Source organism: Neofelis nebulosa, chromosome 18 (assembly GCF_028018385.1).
Source record: "Neofelis nebulosa isolate mNeoNeb1 chromosome 18, mNeoNeb1.pri, whole genome shotgun sequence".
Taxonomy (NCBI): domain Eukaryota; kingdom Metazoa; phylum Chordata; class Mammalia; order Carnivora; family Felidae; genus Neofelis; species Neofelis nebulosa.
Genome location: NC_080799.1, coordinates 4,869,673 through 4,890,474, shown reverse-complemented (window position 1 = coordinate 4,890,474; position 20,802 = coordinate 4,869,673). Strand labels below are relative to the sequence as shown.

The 20,802-nt window shown below is 45.0% G+C and overlaps 2 protein-coding genes across 3 annotated transcripts in view; both read right to left on the bottom strand.

Annotated features, from left to right (window-relative positions):
- The window catches only part of LOC131501248 (small integral membrane protein 10-like protein 2A), a 69,604-nt gene that overhangs the window by 6,723 nt on the left and 42,079 nt on the right, over nucleotides 1–20,802 (bottom strand). The window contains exons 2-3 of one of the 2 annotated variants that reach the window (XM_058711096.1): nucleotides 2,363–2,406; nucleotides 2,154–2,169 (exon numbers count right to left, since the gene is read on the bottom strand). In XM_058711096.1, the coding sequence (XP_058567079.1) occupies nucleotide 2,169; nucleotides 2,363–2,406 (45 nt within the window). In that variant the 3' untranslated portion in view covers nucleotides 2,154–2,168. Of the gene's footprint in view, nucleotides 1–2,153; nucleotides 2,170–2,362; nucleotides 2,407–20,802 lie in introns of those variants that run through there. The other variant, XM_058711095.1, reaches the window with a different exon arrangement.
- The window catches only part of CYTH3 (cytohesin 3), a 181,092-nt gene that overhangs the window by 118,459 nt on the left and 41,831 nt on the right, over nucleotides 1–20,802 (bottom strand). The window contains exon 2 of the mRNA XM_058711087.1: nucleotides 2,363–2,406. Within this exon, the coding sequence (XP_058567070.1) occupies nucleotides 2,363–2,398 (36 nt within the window). The 5' untranslated portion in view covers nucleotides 2,399–2,406. The remainder of the gene's footprint in view (nucleotides 1–2,362; nucleotides 2,407–20,802) is intronic.

The following is a 20,802-nucleotide window of genomic DNA, read 5'->3' as shown; positions in this document are numbered from 1 at the left end:
AAGTCCTTCTGATGCCCGGCCCTTCCTTGAATCTCCCACAAGGAGAAGCCAAGGGGAACTGCCAGCTGAGCCATCCGCCAGATGCTGACAGTTGCTTGTTGGTTCTCAAGACGAAACAGCATGAACTTGCCTACTGGTGGGCAATCCTAGGGCCAGGGAAGCGTTGTAAGGCCGAGGAGCCTTGGTGATGAAATCAAATCAAACTCTGGCTTTCCCGAAGATGGCGCGTTCTATTTACCTTCTGGCCACTCCTCTCCTATGAGCACATCTTCTGCTGTTTTCATAGTTGGCTCTTACTTGGACAACAAATACCCAGCCCTTGGGTCATTCGCACCCCACAAGATAAAGATGGAGGAAAAAATAAATAGGAAGGAAAAAAGGACCCAGCTTTCAAAGAGTCCTGTTTTGAGGCTCGCCTGGGTGGCTCAGTCGGCTGAGCATCCAACTTTGGCTCAGGTCATGATCTCATGGGGCTCCGGTCATGATCTCACGGGGCTCCGGTCATGATCTCATGGTTTGTGAGTTCGAGCCTCATGTCGGACTTGCTGCTGTCCTCACAAAGCCTGCCTCGGATCCTCTGCCTCCCTCTCTCTGCTTCTCCCTCACGTGCGATCTGTCTCTCTCTCAAAACTAAATAAACATTTTGGGGCTCCTGGGTGGCAGAGTTGGTTAAGCCTCTGACTTCAGCTCAGGGCATCATCTCCCGGTTCGTGGGTTCAAGCCCCGCGACGTGCGCTGTGCCGACAGCTGGAGCCTGTGTCTCCCTCTCTCTCTGCCCCTCCCCTGCTCGTGCTCTGTCTCTCTCTGTCTCTCAAAAATGAATCCACGTTAAAAAACTTTTTCAATTAAAAAAAGTAAAACTAAATAAACATTAAAAAAAGAGAGAGGTCTGTTTTGCTACTTACTGAAGATTTCAGAGGGGAAGAAATTACAGTGCTATTCGCTAAAACGCAATTTAAATTTTACCCATTTTATTTACATATCACCCTTGTCCCCAGCCACCCACGACAACCACAAGCTGACTTATTCATCAATTTAAGTCCCAGGTACTCTTCCTTGGAAGCAAGAAGTGGCTTACTGGGACACAATGAGAAGCTCCTTGGTGAGGACTCATGTTGTACCTCAGTCACTGAAAGATTTGCTCGTTTCCACCCCAACTGGCAGCTTGGAGCTTCTGTGAATGCTGGGGCATTGTACTTGCTCACTGGTACTCCAGGCACCTCAGCAAGAATTCGTCAGTAAGATGTGGAATTTAATACTAGACACATCTAATTATAGATGTTGCATTTGCCTGTCCCGCAGGATTAAAAACAAAGTGTCTCCTAGAAAACCCAAGACAAAGAATAATGAAGGGGCTCAGACTGGCGAGCCAAGGAACGCCACCAGATGTTTAAGAGATGGACAGATGTCGGGGCACCTGGGTGGCTCAGTCAGTTAAGCAGCCGACTCTTGATTTCAGTTCAGGTCATGACCTCACGGTTTGTGGGATGGAGCCACATGTCAGGCTCTGCACTGACAGCACAGAGCATACTTGGGATTCTCTCACTCTCTCTCTCTCTCTCTCTCTCTCTCTCTCTGCCCTTCCTCTGCTCATGGTCTCTCTCAAAATAAATAAACTTAAACAAAATATTTTTTTTTAAAGCCTGTTTGAAATAAATACTTTGGCACATTCCAATCTAAAAGACAAGAGACAGAAACAGGTGGAGAGGTGTTGAAGCAGGGAAGGGCTGTGTAGGGCAACTGAAACTCTCTCAGGGTGATTCATCAAAGGACCACCCAACTGGGTGGCTCAGTCGGTTGAGTGTCAGACTCTGGCTCGGGTCATGATGTCACGGTTCCTGAGGGTGGGCTCCGTGCCGACAGCTCAGAGCCCGGAGCCTGCTTCAGATTCTGTGTCTCCCTTTCTCTCTCTGCCCCTCCCCTGTTTGTGCTCTTTCTCTCTCAAAAGTAAATAAATAAGCTTCAAAAAAAAAAAAAAAAAAGACCTGTCCAACAAGGCCCCTGGTGAGGCTACCACTGTGGTATACACAATCAGTTTGGAAAACATTGTGTTTGCTTTTCTTCTGCCAGGGACATACCTCCTGCATTTCCTTCCCTGGTCAACTCAACACCCCCAAAGCGCAGTTCTGACATCCCCTCCTCCAGGGAGCCTTCTCTGAACCTCCACCTCTAAAGAAATGGATTTTCAGGAAAAGGAGACAATTGTCCAACAGTGGGATTGTCCACCCCCTGGTGCTGTGAGCACCCATCATAGGCAGCATTCAAGCAGAGACCAGAGAAGATACATCTGAACTATATTTGTCCCAAAGCCCCTTCCAGCTGTTGTGTGAATTTCCAAGTTAACAGAATTGAAGGTCCTTACCAGATCACAATGGCTGCTCTTCGGCCAACATTCCATTCTGTGAACTGTGGAGGGAAATAGTGCTAGAGGTTATCAAAACCAATCATGGACAAACCACCGTGACCAAAGATCAGACGGCCCCTGCCCCCCAACTTTAAGATATGGTCTCCGTGTAAAGATGTGGGGGAAATGGTACCCTCACGTCCTGCTGGTGGGAATGTAAAAGGGTGCAACCGTCATGGAAGACAGTTTGACGGTTCCCCAAAAAGCTAAACACAGAGGGGTGCCTGGGTGGCTCAGGCGGTTAGGCACCCAACTCTTGATTTTGGCTCAGGTCATGATCTCATGGGTTTGTGGGTTCAAACCCCACATCGGGCTCCTTGAACTGACAGTGCAGACCTGCTTGGGATTCTCTCTCTCTCTCTCTCTCTCTCTCTCTCTCTCTCTGCTCTTCCTGTGCATGTTCTCTCTCAAATAAATTTTTTTTTAAAAGGTAAATCGAATTACCATATGATCCAGCAGTTCTGTGCCTAGGTATATGGTGTGCTCAAAATAATTGAAAACAGGTATTGAAACAAATGCTTGTATACACATGTTCGTAACAGCGTTAGTCATACCTTCAAAAAGATGGAAACCGCCCAAACGCCTACCAATGGATTAATGAATACACAAACTGTGGTACGTATATAATATATATGTTAATATATTTAATATATAATGTTACTATATATTATATGTATTGATATATGATAATATATATAATGGAACATTTCTCAGCCTTACAGAGGAATAGAGTACTGATGTATGCCACATGGATAAGCCTTGAAGATATGACACTGAGTGAAAGAAGCCAGACACAAAAGGTCACATGTTGTAGGATTCCATTTGTATGAAATCCACACACATAGGCACAAATTGGTGGTTTACAGATGCTGAAGGGCCAGAGGGATAGGGAGTGACCACTAATGGGTACAGGGTTTCCTTCTGGGGGCATAAAACTGTTTGGGAACTAGACCTTTACATTTTGAGATATATGAAAGAAAGAAAAGAAAAGAAAAGAAAAGAAAAGAAAAGAAAAGAAAAGAAAAGAAAAGAAAAGAAAAGAAAAGAAAAGAAAAGAAAGCAGGGGCACCTGGGTGGCTCAGTCGGTTAAGTGTCCGACTCTTGATTTAGGCTCAGGTCATCAACTCAAGGTTCGTGAGTTCAAGGGCCATGTTAGACTCAGTGTTGATGGTGCAGAGCCTGCTTGGGATTCTCTCTCTCTCCATCTCTCTCTGCCCCTCCCTTGTGCTTTCTCTCTCTCTCTCTCAAAAATAAATAAACTTAAAAAAAATTTTTGCGGGAGGTGCCTGGGTGGCTCAGTCGGTTAAGCATCCGACTTTGGCTCAGGTCTGATCTCACTGTTCGTGAGTTCAAGCCCCGCATGGGGCTCTGTGCTAATAGCTCAGAGCCTGGAGCCTGCTTCAGATTCTGCATCTCCCTCTCCCTCTCTCTCTCTCTCTCTCTCTCTCTCTCTCTCTCTCTCTCACCCTCTCCCACTCACATTCTGTCTCTCTCTCAAAAATAAATAAATAGTAAAAAAATTTCAAAACAAATTTTTTAATCTTTAAAACAAATTTTTTTTTAAAAAGCCATAACAAATGTTGGCGAGGACGTGGAGAAGAGGAAACCCTCATGCACTGTTGGTGGGAACATAAATTGGTACAGCCGCTATGGAAAGCAGTACATAGTTTCCTCAAAATATTAAAAATAGAATCACCATATGATACAACAATCCTGCTTCTGAGTAACTTATCCAAAGAAAACAAAAACACTAATTTTTTTATTTTATTTTAGAGAGAGCGAGGGAGGGAGGGAGGGAGGGAGGGAGGGGGAGAGAGAGAGAGAGAGAGAGAGAGAGAGAGAGAGAGAGAGAGAGAGAGAGAGAGAATTTCAAGCAGGCTCCACAGTCAGCACAGAGCCTGATGTGGGGCTCGATCCCATGACCTTAGGATCATGACCTCAGCCAAAATCAAGAGTTGGATGCTCAATCCACTGAGTTGCCCAGGAACCCCACCAAAACACTAATTTGGAAAGATATCTGCACCCCCCTGTTCAATGAATAAATGGATAAAGAAAATAATATATGTAAAATACATGCACACACACAATGGAGTACTATTACTCAGCCGTAAAAAAAGAATGAACTCTTTCCACTTGCCACAAAATGGATGGAGCTTGAGGACATTATGCTAAGTGAAATAAGTCAGACAAAGACAAATACAGTATGATCTCACATGTGGAATCCAAAAACAAAACAAAACAAAACAAAATGAGCTCACAGACACAGAGAGAGGACTGGTGGTTGGTAGAGGTGACATGGGGGAGTAGCAAAGGGAGGCAGGGGTCAAAAGGTACAGACTTTCAGCTAAGAATGAAGGAAGTCATAGGGATATAAAGTATGGCATGGAAACTATAGATAATATACTTACTGTATTGCATATTTAAAACTTACTAAGAGAGGGGTGCCTGGGTGGCTCAGTCGGCTAAGCATCCGACTTCTGGTTTCAGCCCGGGTCACGATCTCATGGTTCATGAGATCGAACCCCACATCTGGCTGTGCTGACGGTGTGGAGTCTGCTTGGGATTCTCTCTCTCTCAAAACAAATACATAAACTTTCAAAGTTACTAAGAGAGCGAGTCTTAGAAGTTCTTGCCACCAGAAAAAATAATTTTGTAACTACGTAGGGTGAGGGATATTAACCAGATTTGTGACAATCACTTCACAATGTATACTTGAAACTGCTATAATGTTATACATCAATTACACTTCCCAAAATAATGAAAAGCAGGAAAACAAATTCATAGAGACAGAAAGTAGAAGGGTGGTTGCCAGGGACCAGGGAGTGGTTATTCATTGGGGACAGGGTTTCAGTTTGGGAAGATGAGGAAGTTCTGGAGATGGATGGTGGTGATATTCACAACAATGTGAATATATTTAATGCCACTAAACTGTACACTTAAAAATGTTTAGGGGCGGGGCGACTGGGTGGCTCAGTCGGTTGAGCATCCGACTTCAGCTCAGGTCACGATCTCGCGATCTCGCAGTCCGTGAGTTCGAGCCCCGCGTCGGGCTCTGGGCTGATGGCTCAGAGCCTGGAGCCTGCTTCCGATTCTGTGTCTCCCTCTCTCTCTGCTCCTCCCACATTCATGCTCTGTCTCTCTCTCTATCTCAAAAATAAATAAACGTTAAAAAAAAAAATTAAAAAAAAAATGTTTAGGGGCACCTGGGTGGCTCAGTCAGTTGAGTGTTCAACTGTGAGATCTCACAGTTCGTGAGTTCGAGCCCCGCATCAGGCTCTCTGTTGCCAGCACAGAGCCTGCTTTGGATCTTCTGTTCCCCTCTCTCTCTGCCCCTTCCCTGCTGGTTCTCTCTCTCCTATCTCAAAATGAATAAATAAACTTAAAAAAAAGAAAAAAAAAAACATATGATACAATCCTAACCATGTAAGAAGAAAAAAGTCGTATATAAAATATTACCAACAAAACACAACAAAATACTCATATTGGTTGCCCTTTGGTAAGAGGTCTGTAGATAACTTTAATTTTCCTGTCTCTATTTTTCTGTATTTTCTATATTTTCTATTATATGGGCATATGTTATAATATCTAGGAAAAAATAAACGTTAATTTTTAAATGCAGCCTAATTGAATTAAGACAGAATCGAAGTCTCCCCTATAGCTTTTTCCTCCATAGTTAGAGCAGGAGCACATTAACGAATAAAACATACCCAGTGCTGAAGATAGCAGCCAACCCTCTGTATTCTTTTCAGAGATGAGGAATCGTTCCATAAAACAATTTTTAAAACCCAGCATTTACTAAAAAATTATTGAAAATAAAGTCCATGTGTGTTCATAGTGTCTTGACTTGTCATTATGTTTTGGCTCAGCTCATTCCTGTTCTCTTTAATTCCCATGAACTGAGAAGACACGGGCACAGTGCAGCTAAAATTTTGCCTTTGTTAATAACTTAGTTTATGAATGTTATAAATATAACTGATTTTTTTAAGGGAGAAAGCACATTCTTGGCAAAAACCGAATGTCTCTTAAGATGGGCTTAATTAAAACAAAATACTCTCTAAATAGAATACCTCACCAGAACTCATGAAAACTTTGGAAGTTGAACATGACAAAGTAGGTTTCAAAACACGCGAGTATTTAAAGCAAAACAGTCTTCTTTGTAAGTGTCCCAAAATATGTCTCAGAGTGCATGAAAAGTCAAGACTACAGAACAAAGACCCTGTGTTTGAAATTTGAATACGCACATTAAAAAGACCAAGAAATACGACTGTAATCTGAGTGAGATTAGACAAAACCAGGAAGGTGATAAAACAACAGAAGGAAGTGCCTTTCAACGTAAGAATTTTAGGCTTTCAGCAAGAGAAAAAAACGACAGTGGCAAAGAGCCATACTCAAAGCAAAACCTCATGGTTCAAAGACAAAAGACATTTTTAAACGTTATTTCCATTTTCCCACTTTGAAAAGGCCTTTTCACTGCAGCTTCCTGTGAAACGGTACTACGTTTTCCAAAGTAATCCTGGCCACATACTGTGTAAGGAACAAAGAACAAGGTCCTCCCGATCTGAAGGTCTCAAAACAGCTACAACCAAGGGAGTAACTGGTGGAGGCTCATCTTCCCAAGGATCCATTAAAACAGTCCAAAAGCAACAGCCTTTAAAACAGATTCACCAAGGGACACTTGGCTGGCTCAGGCGGTACAGCGTGCAACTCTTGATCTCAGGGTTGTGAGTTCGAGCCCCAGGTTGGGTGTGTGGCACCTACTTTAAATAAATAAGTAAGTGGGGCACCTGGGTGTCTCAGCTGGTTTAGCATCCGACTTCAGCTCAGGTCACGATCTCACAGTTCATGGGTTCGAGCCCCACGTCGGGCTCAGTGCTGACAGCTCAGAGCCTGGAGCCTGCTTCACATTCTGTGTCTCCCTCTCTTTCTGCCCATCTCCCACTCACCTCTGTCTCTCTCTCAAAAATAAATAAACATTAAATAAATAAGTAAATAAAATAAAAAATAAGACAGGGATGCCTGGCTGACTCAGTAGAAAGAACATGTAACTCCTGATCTTGGGGTCGTGAGTTCGAGCCCCACGCTGGGTGCAGAGATCACTACAAAAAAAAAAAAGAAAGAAAAAAAAAAGATGTATTCACCAAAAAGCAAGCACTCTGTTAATGACAATTAAAGGGTGAATTTTGAAGAAAGGCTTGGTTGGCAAGTCCCATGGGGGAGAAGTTGATCAACAAGGACCCTGAATTCCTGGGTCTGCTCCCCCAGGCTTTACTCACCCAGCATCCCAGGCCAAGGCATTGTCCTGGGGTGTCGACCCACCCAAGAACAGTTGCATGATTGAAAAGCATGTAGGACTAAATTATATTCAATTTTCCTATAGGCAACTAAATTACTAGCTCAAGAATCTATCATTTTTTACCTTTATACCTGGAATTCTCAGGGCCTGAAAGGGTTTTGAGGTAATTTTTCATGGTTGGGTAGACTCAGAGTCCTTACATGTTTCCTAAGTTAAAAAAAAAAAAAAAAAAAAAAAAAACCTACTTTCTGTTTCCAAAAATATCAAATGCTCTGAGCATTATCACGTTCTTTATCTTTTTTTTTTTTTTTTTTCCCAGGCAGGGTTGGAGCAGGCTGGAATAAAGTAAGGTAAAATACCTCCTTCTTAGAGACTTGCGTTTCCCTAAATTATGGGTCTTTGAATGTTGTGATTAATCTCTGGAGACTTTCATCATACATGACTGGGAGCCATGACTTGGGGAAGGACTGGGGGAGATGATTGGGCCGTGGTTGTGTTTGAGACAGATTAGTGTGGGGGAAGGAAGGTTTGGAGGGTAGAGAGAGGAGGTAGAAATACACGTTTGGAATCTGATGCAGGTAGAAGATACGAGCCCAAGCTAAGACAGTAGAGGTGGAGATACACAGGGAGAAGCGGCCAGATTCGGACAGACCGAAGAAACGGAACTGGCAAGACATCATCACCATCGTTCCAGTTACTACGGCTGTGTAACACCAGCCCCAAACCATTTGATTACGGGGGTGGATCCTGGGGGTGAAGAATTAACACGGGGCACAGCAAGGATCGCTCGTCCCTGTGCCAGGAGGTCTGGGGTCAAAGACCGGGAAGGACCAGGGAGCTTGATGGTTGGGGCTAGGATCACGTGGAGGTACCTTTGCTCACATACTGGAACTGACGCTGGGGCCACAGCCGGACAGTGATCCAGAGCACCTGCGTGCAGCCTCCCCATGTGGTCTGGGCTTCCCCACAGTGTGTCGGCCTCATGTAAGGTCTGGCATGACCACACAGGGCTCCAAGCGCTGGTGTTCCAGCAAACAAGGCAAGGGCTGCCTAGCCTTTTATGACCCAGCCTTGGAAGTCATGGAGTGTCCTCCTGGCCCACATCCAAGGTCAAGGGGATGGGTTTATAGTCCGTGTCTCTCTTTTTTTGTTTTAATGTCTATTTATCATTGAGAGAGTGTGAGTGGGGGAGGAGCAGAGAGAGGGGGACGGAGGACCCGAAGCGGGCTCTGTGCTGACAGCAGCGAGCCTAACGCGGGGCTTGAACTCATGAACCGCGTCTGACACTCAAACGACTAAGCCACCCAGGCGCCCTTACACTCCATCTCTTGATGGGCTGACAAAGGTCTAGAAGAGCATGTGGGACAGGAGATATCCTTGTGGCCATCTGTGCCAAATACAATCTGCCACAATCATCAGCCATTTCCCTCTGTGCCCAGGGCCTGGCATTGGGCTAAGCACCTCCCCCTCCCTCATTTCCTCCTCACGATGACCTTGGGATAGGTGTTATCATCTCCACCGCACAGAGGAGGAAACCAGGCCTTGGCGAGGTTGAGGTTCTCACCCAGGTGCCTTGGGCCGGTGAATGAAAGACCCAACCCGGGGGGTCTCTGAAACCCATTTTTCTCCACCATTGTCTGCTTGTAAGTGATTGCTGGGGGGTGATTAGAGAAAGGAGACACGGAGGGCAGCGCATTGGAGGATAAGGAGGGGACAGGGGAGAAGCAGGCTTTGGTGGTGGCGGGAGGCCTGAGGTGAAGTTAGTGTCGGAACCCTGGGAAGCTGCCAGGACGGAGCCACATGTCTGGACCAGATGTGCCCTGAGAGCCAGAATGGGAGCTGGCGGCTTGGAAGAGGGTGTGCGGGGAGGGGTGGGGGGAGGAGGAAGCAGTCTGAACTCTGAGGGGCAGACAGCACGAGGCTGTTGCCTGACGACCCAACAGGAATGCAGACCTTCACTGCAGAGCCACGAGGCTGACCAAAACGTCTGTCATCTGAAAACCTCATGCTAGGCGAAAGAAGCCAGACACAAAAGGCCACATAGTGTATGATTCCACTTATCTTTGACATGTCCAGAGTTGGCAAATCCATGGAGATAAAAAGCAGGGTCCGGGGGGAGGAGGCAATGGGTACAGGGATTCCTTTCTGGGTGATAAAAATGTTCTGGAACTAGGCATAGTGATGGGCGCACAGCACTGGGAATGTACGAAATGCCACGAATGGTAAATTTTTAAAAAAAATTTTTAATGTTTGTCTATTTTTGAGAGAGAGACAGAGAGACAGAGGGCAAGCAGGGGGACAGGTAGAGAAAGAGAGGGAGACACAGAATCCGAAGCAGGCTTGAGGCTCTGAGCTGTCAGCACAGAGCCTGACATGGGGCTTGAACGCACAACCTGAGCGAGAATCAAGAGTTGGACGCTTGGGGCGCCTGGGTGGCGCAGTCGGTTAAGCGTCCGACTTCAGCCAGGTCACGATCTCGCGGTCCGTGAGTTCGAGCCCCGCGTCGGGCTCTGGGCTGATGGCTCGGAGCCTGGAGCCTGTTTCCGATTCTGTGTCTCCCTCTCTCTCTGCCCCTCCCCCGTTCATGCTCTGTCTCTCTCTGTCCCAAAAATAAATAAAAAACGTTGAAAAAAAAATTAAAAAAAAAAGAGTTGGACGCTTAACCGACTGAGCCACCCAGGCGCCCCAATGGTAAATTTTATATTATGTGTATTTTACTACTGATAAACCCCTATCGTCACATATCCATAAGAGGAAAAATGGATAAATTGGACCTAATTAAAAATATTTGCTCTGCAAAAGACCTTAATGACAGGCTGAAAAGACAAATCACAGACACAGAAATCATGTGCAAAGCACCCAGCCAACAAAGGACTTGTATCTAGAACATACAAACAACTTTAAAAACACAACAGTGAAACATAAATGGGCCACTTCTTTCTGGTGGCAGACAGTGGAGGAGAAACGCCTGTCCGTGGATCTCCTTAGTGAGAAGTGTGCGTGATCGTCTGATGTTTCTGTGTGTCCCAGAGTAGAGCCCAGAAAAGCAGAGACTGGGCCTAATTTTGCTCACCATGGTGACCGGTGTCTAGCCCAGGGCCTAGCACATAGTAGGAACAGAAGCAATATTTATTCAATCAATGAATAAATGACTTTGTGTGAACAGGCCTGGCCCAATGCCAGCAGAGGGCAGGCACCCGGGGGGTGCTGGCCAAACTTAGCCCAGATCCCCTACAGCATGAAGGCTGGAGACCCTGTTGAACACAGGTCCCCAGTGGCTTTGCCTCTGACAACAGCAACAGGCAAAGAGGACCCCATTCATTCATTCAGTGAATATTTATTGAGCACTTACTGTGCACCAGGCTCTGTCTTAAGCCTATGAACTACACCAATGAGCAAAACAGACAACCATCCCTGCCTTCATGGAACACAATCTTACACGATGTGGAAAGACAGTAAGGCATTATTCACAAGAGCCAAAAAGCAGAAGTAACACCCATGGCCATCACAAGGCAATGAGTAAACAAAAGGTGGTCCGTCCACACAACAGAATATCACTCATCCTTAAAAGCTAAGGAAATTCCGGCACCTGCTACAAACACGGATGAACCTTGAGGACACTGTGCTGAGAGAAATAAGCCAGTCACAGAAAGACAAATACTGTGCGATTCCACTTCTACAAGGTCCCTGAAGTCGCCAAACTCGCAGAGCCAGTAAGTAGGTGGTGGGTGACGGGAGCTGGAAGAGTGGGGTGGGGAGTGAGCGTTTAATGGGGACGGAGTCTCAGTGTTGTTCACAGGACGAAAAGTTCTGGAGATGGATGGTGGGGATGATCGCACAACTATGTAGATATGCATAACATTACTGAACCGTGCACTTAAAAATGGCTAAAATGGGGGCACCTGGGTGGCTCAGTCGGTTAAGCATCCTACTTCAGCTCAGGTCATGATCTCACAGTTTGTGGGTTCGAGCCCCGCATCGGGCTCTGTGCTGACAGCTCAGAGCCTGGAGCCTGCTTCAGATTCTGTGTCTCCCTCTCTCTCTCTCTCTCTCTGCCCTTCCCCTGCTTGTGCTCTCTCTCTCTCTCAAAATAAATAAATGTTAATAATAAAAGTCTTTTAATGGCTAAAATGGAGGGGGGGTTGCTGGGTGGCTCAGTCGATTAAGCATCTGACTTCGGCTCAGGTCATGATCTCACAGTTCATGAGTTCGAGCCCCACATCACTCTCTGTGCTGACAGCTCAGAGCCTGGAGCCTGCTTCGGATTCTGTGTCTCCCCCTCTCTCTGCCCCTCCCTGCTCACACTCTGTTTCTCTCTCTCTCTCTCTCTCTCTCTCTCTCTCTCTCTCAAAAATAAACATTAAAAAATTTTTTAAATGGCAAATTTTATGTGAGGAATATTTTACCACAGTTTAGAAAAAGCAAAAACAAAAACAAGGGCGATGGAAAAAGGAATCTTGTGGGCAAGATGACTATTTAATGAGAGCAGCCAGGGCCCCTGTTCATACTTCTCTCATTCTCCATTGATAAGAGGATTTTTCAACAGCTTGTGTTTCAACTGGGGGAAGGGACAACATCTGTGCAAAGAAAAATATTTGCAGGTGATTTTTTTTTATTAAGTTATTGTAAGTTTTTAAGTGTAGATCCTTCTGTTACCCAGAACATAGGAAGATGAGTATTCTGGATATTCAGGACCTATGTCTCACACTGCTGAAACACTTCTCCAAATTTTTCTATTAGAAACGTGTGGGGGCTCAGTTGGTTGAGTGTCCGACTCTTGGTTTCGGCTCACGTCATGATCTCATGGTTCGTGGGATGGGGCTCAGTGCTGACAGCACAGAGCCTGCTTGTCACCCTCTCTCTCCTCTCTCTCTACTCCTCCCCTGCCTTCCAAAATAAATAAATAAACATTTAAAAAAAAGAAAAGAAAAGATGGGGCGCCTGGGTGGCTTAATCAGTTAAGTGTCTGACTTCAGCTCAGGTCATGATCTCACAGTCCGTGAGTTCGAGCCCCTCGTCGCAGGCTCTGTGCCAACAGCTCGGAGCCTGGAGCCTGTTTCGGATTCTGGGTCTCCCTCTCTCTCTGACCATCCCCCATTCATGCTCTGTCTCTCTCTGTCTCAAAAATAAATAAACGTTTAAAAAAAAAGAAACCTGTGTAAACTGGAAATCATACCACTGTATGACTTACCTTGATAAATATGCTATAAATAAATAAAGTACATGGGGCGCCTGGGTGGCGCAGTCGGTTAAGCGTCCGACTTCAGCCAGGTCACGATCTCGCGGTCCGTGAGTTCGAGCCCCGCGTCAGGCTCTGGGCTGATGGCTCGGAGCCTGGAGCCTGTTTCCGATTCTGTGTCTCCCTCTCTCTCTGCCCCTCCCCCGTTCATGCTCTGTCTCTCTCTGTCCCAAAAATAAATTAAAAACGTTGAAAAAAAAATTTTATAAATAAATAAAGTACCTAATTTTTTTTTAAGAGGGTGACTAGGAGCAAAGAGGAAGGAATGGGTGGTGGGCTGGGCTGGGGTGTGGGAGAGGAGCTCTGAGAAGGAGCCCAGGGCAACAGTTCCTGCCTACAGTTCTGCTGCCAGAAGGGTCTGGAGGCCAGTGGGACTGCAGTCAGTGAGCTGGGGGCAGGAAAGGAGGTCCGCAAAGAACAGGGCACAATTGAACTAAGGGTCTGGGAGACACTGTTGAGACTTTGACTTTTATTATTTTTAAATTTTTTTTTTAAATTTTAAATGTTTTATTTATTCCTGAGAGAGAGAGAGAGAGAGAGAGAGAGCGTGAGCAGGGGAGGGGTAGAGCGAAAGAGGGAGACACAGAATCCAAAGCAGGCTCCAGGCTCTGAGCCGTCAGCACAGAGCCCGACGCAGGGCTCAAACTCACAAGCTGTGAGATCATGACCTCAGCTGAAGTCAGAGGCTCAACCGACTGAGCCACCCAGGCGCCCCATAGAGACTTTGACTTTTAATTTGGTCGCAAGGAGAGGCAGGAACTTTTGCGCAAAACATCAGATGCATTTCCACGAAACAGCAAAGCAAAGGTCCCAAAAGCTCTCTTCCCAGGGCTGGTTGTAGCGAGACACCTGGACCTGTCTTTCTTTCCCCTGCAGCTTAATTTACACCAGGGTAGGAGCCTCCTAAGGAAAAATCTGGGGGAGAGGCTAAGAAAACTTTATACGTAAAGACTTACTGGGCCTTTGGGCCACATTTGCTAATTTCTCAGTCAGAAGCATGAGCTCCATTAAAATTGCAGCTGCCTTGGTTTCTAGATTCTGAAAGCCCATATGCTTCAGGATGATAAATGCCAAACATAAATGAAACATAAAATACAATGGGAACTTTCCTGCCTCTCAAGGGCACACTTTCACGGCAGTTCTGGAGCCTTGCGCGTAAAACCAGACGATTCCGGGGCGCCTGGGTGGCGCAGTCGGTTAAGCGTCCGACTTCAGCCAGGTCACGATCTCGCGGTCCGTGAGTTCGAGCCCCGCGTCGGGCTCTGGGCTGATGGCTCGGAGCCTGGAGCCTGTTTCCGATTCTGTGTCTCCCTCTCTCTCTGCCCCTCCCCCGTTCATGCTCTGTCTCTCTTTGTCCCAAAAATAAATTAAAAAGGTTGAAAAAAAAAAAATTAAAAAAAAAAAAAAAAACCAGACGATTCCGCAGATGCTTGAAAGCGTGAAGTAGGTCTCAACCAATTGATGTGCAAAGGTGCCCACCCTCCATCGTGAAATGAAGCACAAACAAGTTTTAAGCAGTTCGCATGTCCTCCCGTTTGGTTAAAATAGAAAATATTTACGCGAGTATGTTTATAGGGTCTGCATAAGAAAAAACGCTCTGATGATCAGTTAATACAGTTAGATCTATGCTCGGGTGACAGAGAACTTTCATATTCTGTATTCTGTACATCTGAGGTGCCAGAATTTTGAAATAATGAACATGTATTACCTCTCTAATCAGAAAAAATGATAAAGATTTAAAAAAATTTTTTTGAATGTTTATTTTTTTTTTTTTAATTTTTTTTTCAACGTTTTTAATTTTTATTTTTGGGACAGAGAGAGACAGAGCATGAACGGGGGAGGGGCAGAGAGAGAGGGAGACACAGAATCGGAAACAGGCTCCAGGCTCCGAGCCATCAGCCCAGAGCCCGACGCGGGGCTCGAACTCACGGACCGCGAGATCGTGACCCGAGCCGAAGTCGGACGCTTAACCGACTGCGCCACCCAGGCGCCCCATGACAGAGGGAAACAGAGTGTAAGTGAGGGAGGGGCAGAGAGACAGGGAGACACAGAATCCGAAGCAGGCTCCAGGCTCTGAGCTGTCAGCACAGAGCACAACCTGGGGTCTGAACTCAAGAATCGCGAGATCATAACCTGAGCCAAGTCGGACGCTTAACCTGAGCCACTCAGACACCCCCACGATATTTTTTTTTTTCTTTTTTTTTTTTTTTTTTTTTTTTTAATTTTTATTTTTGGGACAGAGAGAGACAGAGCATGAACGGGGGAGGGGCAGAGAGAGAGGGAGACACAGAATCGGAAGCAGGCTCCAGGCTCCGAGCCATCAGCCCAGAGCCTGATGCGGGGCTCGAACTCACGGACCGCGAGATCGTGACCTGGCTGAAGTCGGACGCTTAACCGACTGCGCCACCCAGGCGCCCCACCCCCACGATATTTTTAATGGAATATCTAGAATACATAAATATCTCTCCAAATTCAACAGTAAAAGAACAATCAACACAATAAAAACAAATCAAAAAGTATCTAATTTAAAAATGGATAAAAGCCATGCACAGATATTTCACCCAAAAGGATATACAGATGGCAAATGAGCACATGAAAAGGTGTTTTACTATCATTAACCAATAAGGAAATGTAAATGAAAACCATAATGAGAAATACGTCATAGGCTAAAATTAAAAATAGTGACAATACCACATACTGTCAATGATGGGGAAAAACTGGATCACTCACGCGTTGCTGGTAGGAATGTAAAATGGCACAGCCATTCTGGAAAAGCAGTCTGGTAGTTTCTTAAAAAACTAAATACGCACTTACCATGTGACCCAACAATGGTACTTCTAGGCATTTATGCTGGAGAAATGGAAATCTGTGTCCCTATAAAAACCCGTACATGGCTGGGGCTCCTGGGGGGTTCAGTCAGTTGAGCGTCTGACTCTTGATTTTGGCTCAGGTCATGATCCCAGGGTCGTGGAATCAAGCCCCATATTGGGCTCCGAGCTGAGTGTGGAGCCTGCTTAAGATCCTCTGTCTCTCTCCCTCTGCCCGTTTCCCCAGCTCGTGCACTCTCTCTCTAAAAAAAAGAAAAAAAATTTTTTTAATTTAAAAACCTGTGCATGGGTGTTCATAGCAGCTCTATTTGTAATAGCTCAAACTGGAAACCACACAATGTCTCTGAACAGGTGTATGGTTAATCGATCTTTGGTTCATCTATACCATGGAACCCTATACATCAATAAAAAGAATCAACTATTAATACAATGCAACAACTCAGATAAATCTCCAGGAAATTATGCCAAATGAAAAAAGTCAATCTCGGGGCGCCCAGGTGGCTCCGTCGACAGAGCGTCCGACTTCGGCTCAGGTCATAATCTCGCAAGGTCCGTGGGTTTGAGCCCCGCGTCGGGCTCTGTGCTGATGGCTCGGAGCTTGGAGCCTGCTTTCGATTCTGTGTCTCCGTCTCTCTCTGCCCCTCCCCTGTTCATGTTCTGTCTCTTTCTGTCTCTCAAAAATAAATAAATATTAAAAAAAAATAAATAAAATAAAATAAAAATAAATAAATAAATAAATAAATAAATAAATAAATAAATAAATAAAAAGAAAAAAGTCAATCTCAAAAAGTTACATGCTATATTAGGAAAACAGATTAGGGCTAGTGGTTGCCAGGGACTGTGGGCAGAGAGAAAGGTAGGTGTGCCTAGAAAAATAATAACACAAGAGACCCTTGCAGTGATGAAGCAATTCTGTGTTAATTGTTACAGGGTATATGAGTCTACATATGCGATAAAGTTGCACTGAGCTACACACACACACACACACACACACACACACACACACAGACAAATGAGTAAAACTGGTGAAATCTGAATTGACTCTATACATTATATCAATGCCAATTTCTTGATAACATATTAGTACAGGTATATATGTAACATATATGTAACATATATATTACATATAAATATGAAAATATTTAATGTAATAATATGTAAATATGTAATATATATGTTACATACAATACTATATTGTGGTACTATAGTTATATGAGATGTTTCCATTGGGCCCAACAGGATGAAAGGTATAGGGGACCTCCCTACACAATTTTTTATAACTTCCTGTAAATCTATAATTATTTAAGTTTACTTATTTATTTTGAGAGAGCCCACCACGGGCTCAATCCCATGTACCGTGAGATCATGACCTGAGCTGAATCAAGAGTTGGACGTTCAACCAACTAAGTCACCTAGGCATCCCTCTATAATGATTCCATTATATTAACAAATCCTACTTTCACCAAAACTTTTAAAATATTTCTTTCATTTTCATTTAACACATATATATGTATTTTTTTTTTTTATTTTAGAGAGAGAGGGGGAGCGCATGAACCAGGGAGAGGGGCAGGGGGAGAAAAAGAATCTTCAGCAGGTTCCATGCTGAGCGTGGGGCTCAATCCCACGACCCTGGAATCATGACCTGAGCCGAAATCAAGAGTCAGAGGCTCAACCAACTGAGCCACTCAGGTGCCCCTTAACATATATTTTATAGTGATGGCTTCTTTGGGACTTTAATGAATTATTTCAAACATATTTTTCAACGTGATATGTCAAAAAAGTTCCATCATCCAATCTGCTATATTTTTATTGGCTAACTCAGGACAGTTGTACATATCACTGTTTCACAAAGTCTTGTCCATAAACCACCTTGGGGCATGAAAAGATGCAGATTCCACCCAGCCTTTCTAAATTGGGCTATCTGGGGATAGGACCTGGCCATTTGCATGGCTATTAAATATTTCCAGTGACTCTTATGGTCATTTTAGCTTGAGAAGCACTGATACATACAGTTTATGCAACTGAAGTCAGAGAAAGTTCCAAACAAAACAAACATTTTGCATGGCTTGGAATAAAATACTAGGGAGTCAACTAAAGAAACAGTGACCTGATTTTCTGATGTTGAAGAAGAGAACAACGTTTTCCACATGTCAAGTATAAAAATGAATCCTAGGAGAATAAAAGTCCCCAAAGGATATTCATTTACAAACTCCAGATCTAGGAACGTCAGTGAAATTCATGTGCATTCATTGAATTTCATGTCTGACAACTTTTCTGGCACAAAAACAAGACAATGCTGCAAAACGGCAGATTCTGGCTGATATCTACTATCATAGCATGGTCCCACGAGCCAGGTGGGCCCATCACGGCCGGAAAGAGCCCAAATGTACATCGCCTGAATGGACAAACAGATCGCGGTATGTCCATACAAAGGAACACCATTCAGTAATAAAGAGAAAAGTAGTGATACATGCTGCAATGTGGATGAACCTCGAAAACACGCTAGATGAAACAGGCCAGTCACAAAAGGTCACATATTATATGATTCCATTTATATGAAATATCCAGGATAAGTAAATCCATAAAAAAGAATGCAGAGTGGCGGCTGCCAGCGGGGAGGAAGGAACGGGGAACAACTGCTTAGTGCGTACAAGTTTCCTTTTGGGTGATGAAAACGTTTTAGAACTAGATAGAGGTAGTGTCTGCACGACATCATCGATGTTCTAAATTACCATTGAATTGTTTACTGTACAATGGTTCATTTTTTAGGGGCGCCAGGGTGGCTCAGTTGGTTAAGCCTCCGACTTCAGCTCAGGTCATGATCTCATGGTTTGTGGGTTCGAGCCCCACATTGGGTCCTGTGCTGACAGCTCAGAGCCTGGAGCCTGCTTCAGATTTTGTGTCTCCCTCTCTCTCTGCCCTCCCTCACTCACACTCTGTCTCTCCCTCTCTCAAAAATAAACAAAGCGTTAAAAAAAAATTTTTTTAAAGAACACAAGTGCCTTTTTAGATAGTTTTCAGGTCTCCCAGCATGCCTCAAACTTACTGTCCAAATAAATTCAGTAGACCTTCTTTCAGCCCATTTGCGAGTTGTCCGCGATCTTCAATACCACCGGTGGCCATAGCTTCGAAGGGATGGGGCTGGGCCACCTGCCCAGGCAGCCTCATGTGAGAACCCACACACTTACACCGGTAAGCACTCAGATGTCATTGGCTGACCAACTACATAAGCTTACTATTTTCATCTTTTAAATATTTCTGTACAGAATGTACTCATTGCACATCTTCTGATTCTCATCCTTGACTATTTGCCATGGATCTTCCCCTCATGATATTTTCTCTTTAACCACCAATGCTGGTGATCATGCCAATAACCAGATCTGAACTTTACCCCTAAAGAATGATCCTTCCCAGCACCCCAAGTGGGCACATGTGCGCTTAGAATTAGCAAGTATGAGGCTGAAAATTAGTTGTTGTGGGGTTTTTCTGTTTTTGTTTGTTTTTTTGAGAGAGAGAGAGAAAGAGAGCACAAGTGGGGGAGGGGAGCAGAGGGAGAGGGGGAGAGAGAGAGAGAGAGAGAGAGAGAGAGAGAGAGAGAGAGAGAGAATCCCAGGCAGGCTCCAGGCTCAGTGCAGAGCCCGACGCAGGGCTCGGTTTCACAACCCTGGGATCATGACCTGAGCTGAAATCAAGAGTCAGAGGCTCAACTTACTGAGTCACCCCACCTACAACCCCACCTACAACCCTTTGAAGACAAAGTCTGCTTCTGGGCCTGTGGCTGCTGGGGTTGAGGGAGGCTAAGACCTGCATCCCTAAAAGTGTAAGGAGGACCTGTGGATCAATTGATTCCCAAAGATGCAGAAACCAAAGAAACCCACTGAGATAAACCAGGGATGTACGGGATTGACCCGAAAGAGTTTAGCAGACTCCCTCCTTCCTTCCTTCCTTCCTTCCTTCCTCCCTCCCTCCCTTCTTTTTTTTTTTTTTTTTTTTTTTTTTTTTTTTTTTGCTTAGGTTAAGCAGGATTTATTTTCATTTGTAAGAGAACCCTCTTGCAACAGGTTTATTCAATTCTCCTAAAAATGGTGGCATTTTCTCAGAAGCAGCAGTTACATACACGGAATATAGTATTCGGCCTAAAACTGTGGGCCCTACCTAGGTGGCTTTATTATTCTGCACATGATTGCAATGAAAGATGGGGATATTCTTCACATGTCCAAGCAAAATCCAGTGTAACATGCTTGTTCTTACCATGCCCCTAAAAACAGCCATCTGAGAGTAAACGGGCAGAGCGTTACATCACCACAGGGAAGCTGTAGGTCTCAGTGCACGCACCAACAAATCTGCGTGGATGGCTTCTGCACCCCACTTTTACAGAATTCATTTTACACCTGTTGTGCCAAACAGCATTTTGAGAGAGAGAGAGATGGCGTTAGCTGGGGAGTGGTAAAGACAGAGGGAGACAGAGGATCCGAAGCGGGCTCTGTACTGACAGCAGAGAGCCCCACACGGGGCTCAAACTCACAAACCATGACATCATGACCCGAGCCAAAGTTGGACGCTTAACCGACTGAGCCCCCTGGGCGCCCCAGCAGACAACTCATTTTAACAGACAAATTAAAGAACACTTTTCAGCAGACATGACTGTCCAAAGTTGTTTATTAGGTGAGAATTTTACAAACAGTACTTACATCATGGGTAACGGTAATTATATGTCCCTGGCGAGAAGCACCAAGGTGAGTTGGGACTTGTGACCGTGTTCCGCCCTGTGGATGTCAGCCCTCGGTCTCCCTGTGCTTGTGCACTGGTTTGGTGATCCACTGGGCATCAGGGTTTCTTCTGGTAGCTTTATGGAATGGATCAACGGGAATAACCTCAGGAGAATTTGTACGTGGAATCTTAGCCAACCCAGCAGGAATTCAAGACTGCCAGAGCCCCCACAGTGGCATCCAGCTCTCTCCTCTGTGACTCTAGCTGGTTGACACCACGGTGGACATGATGGGCGGGCTTGCCGTAGGTGACACCCTTCGGCACTGGG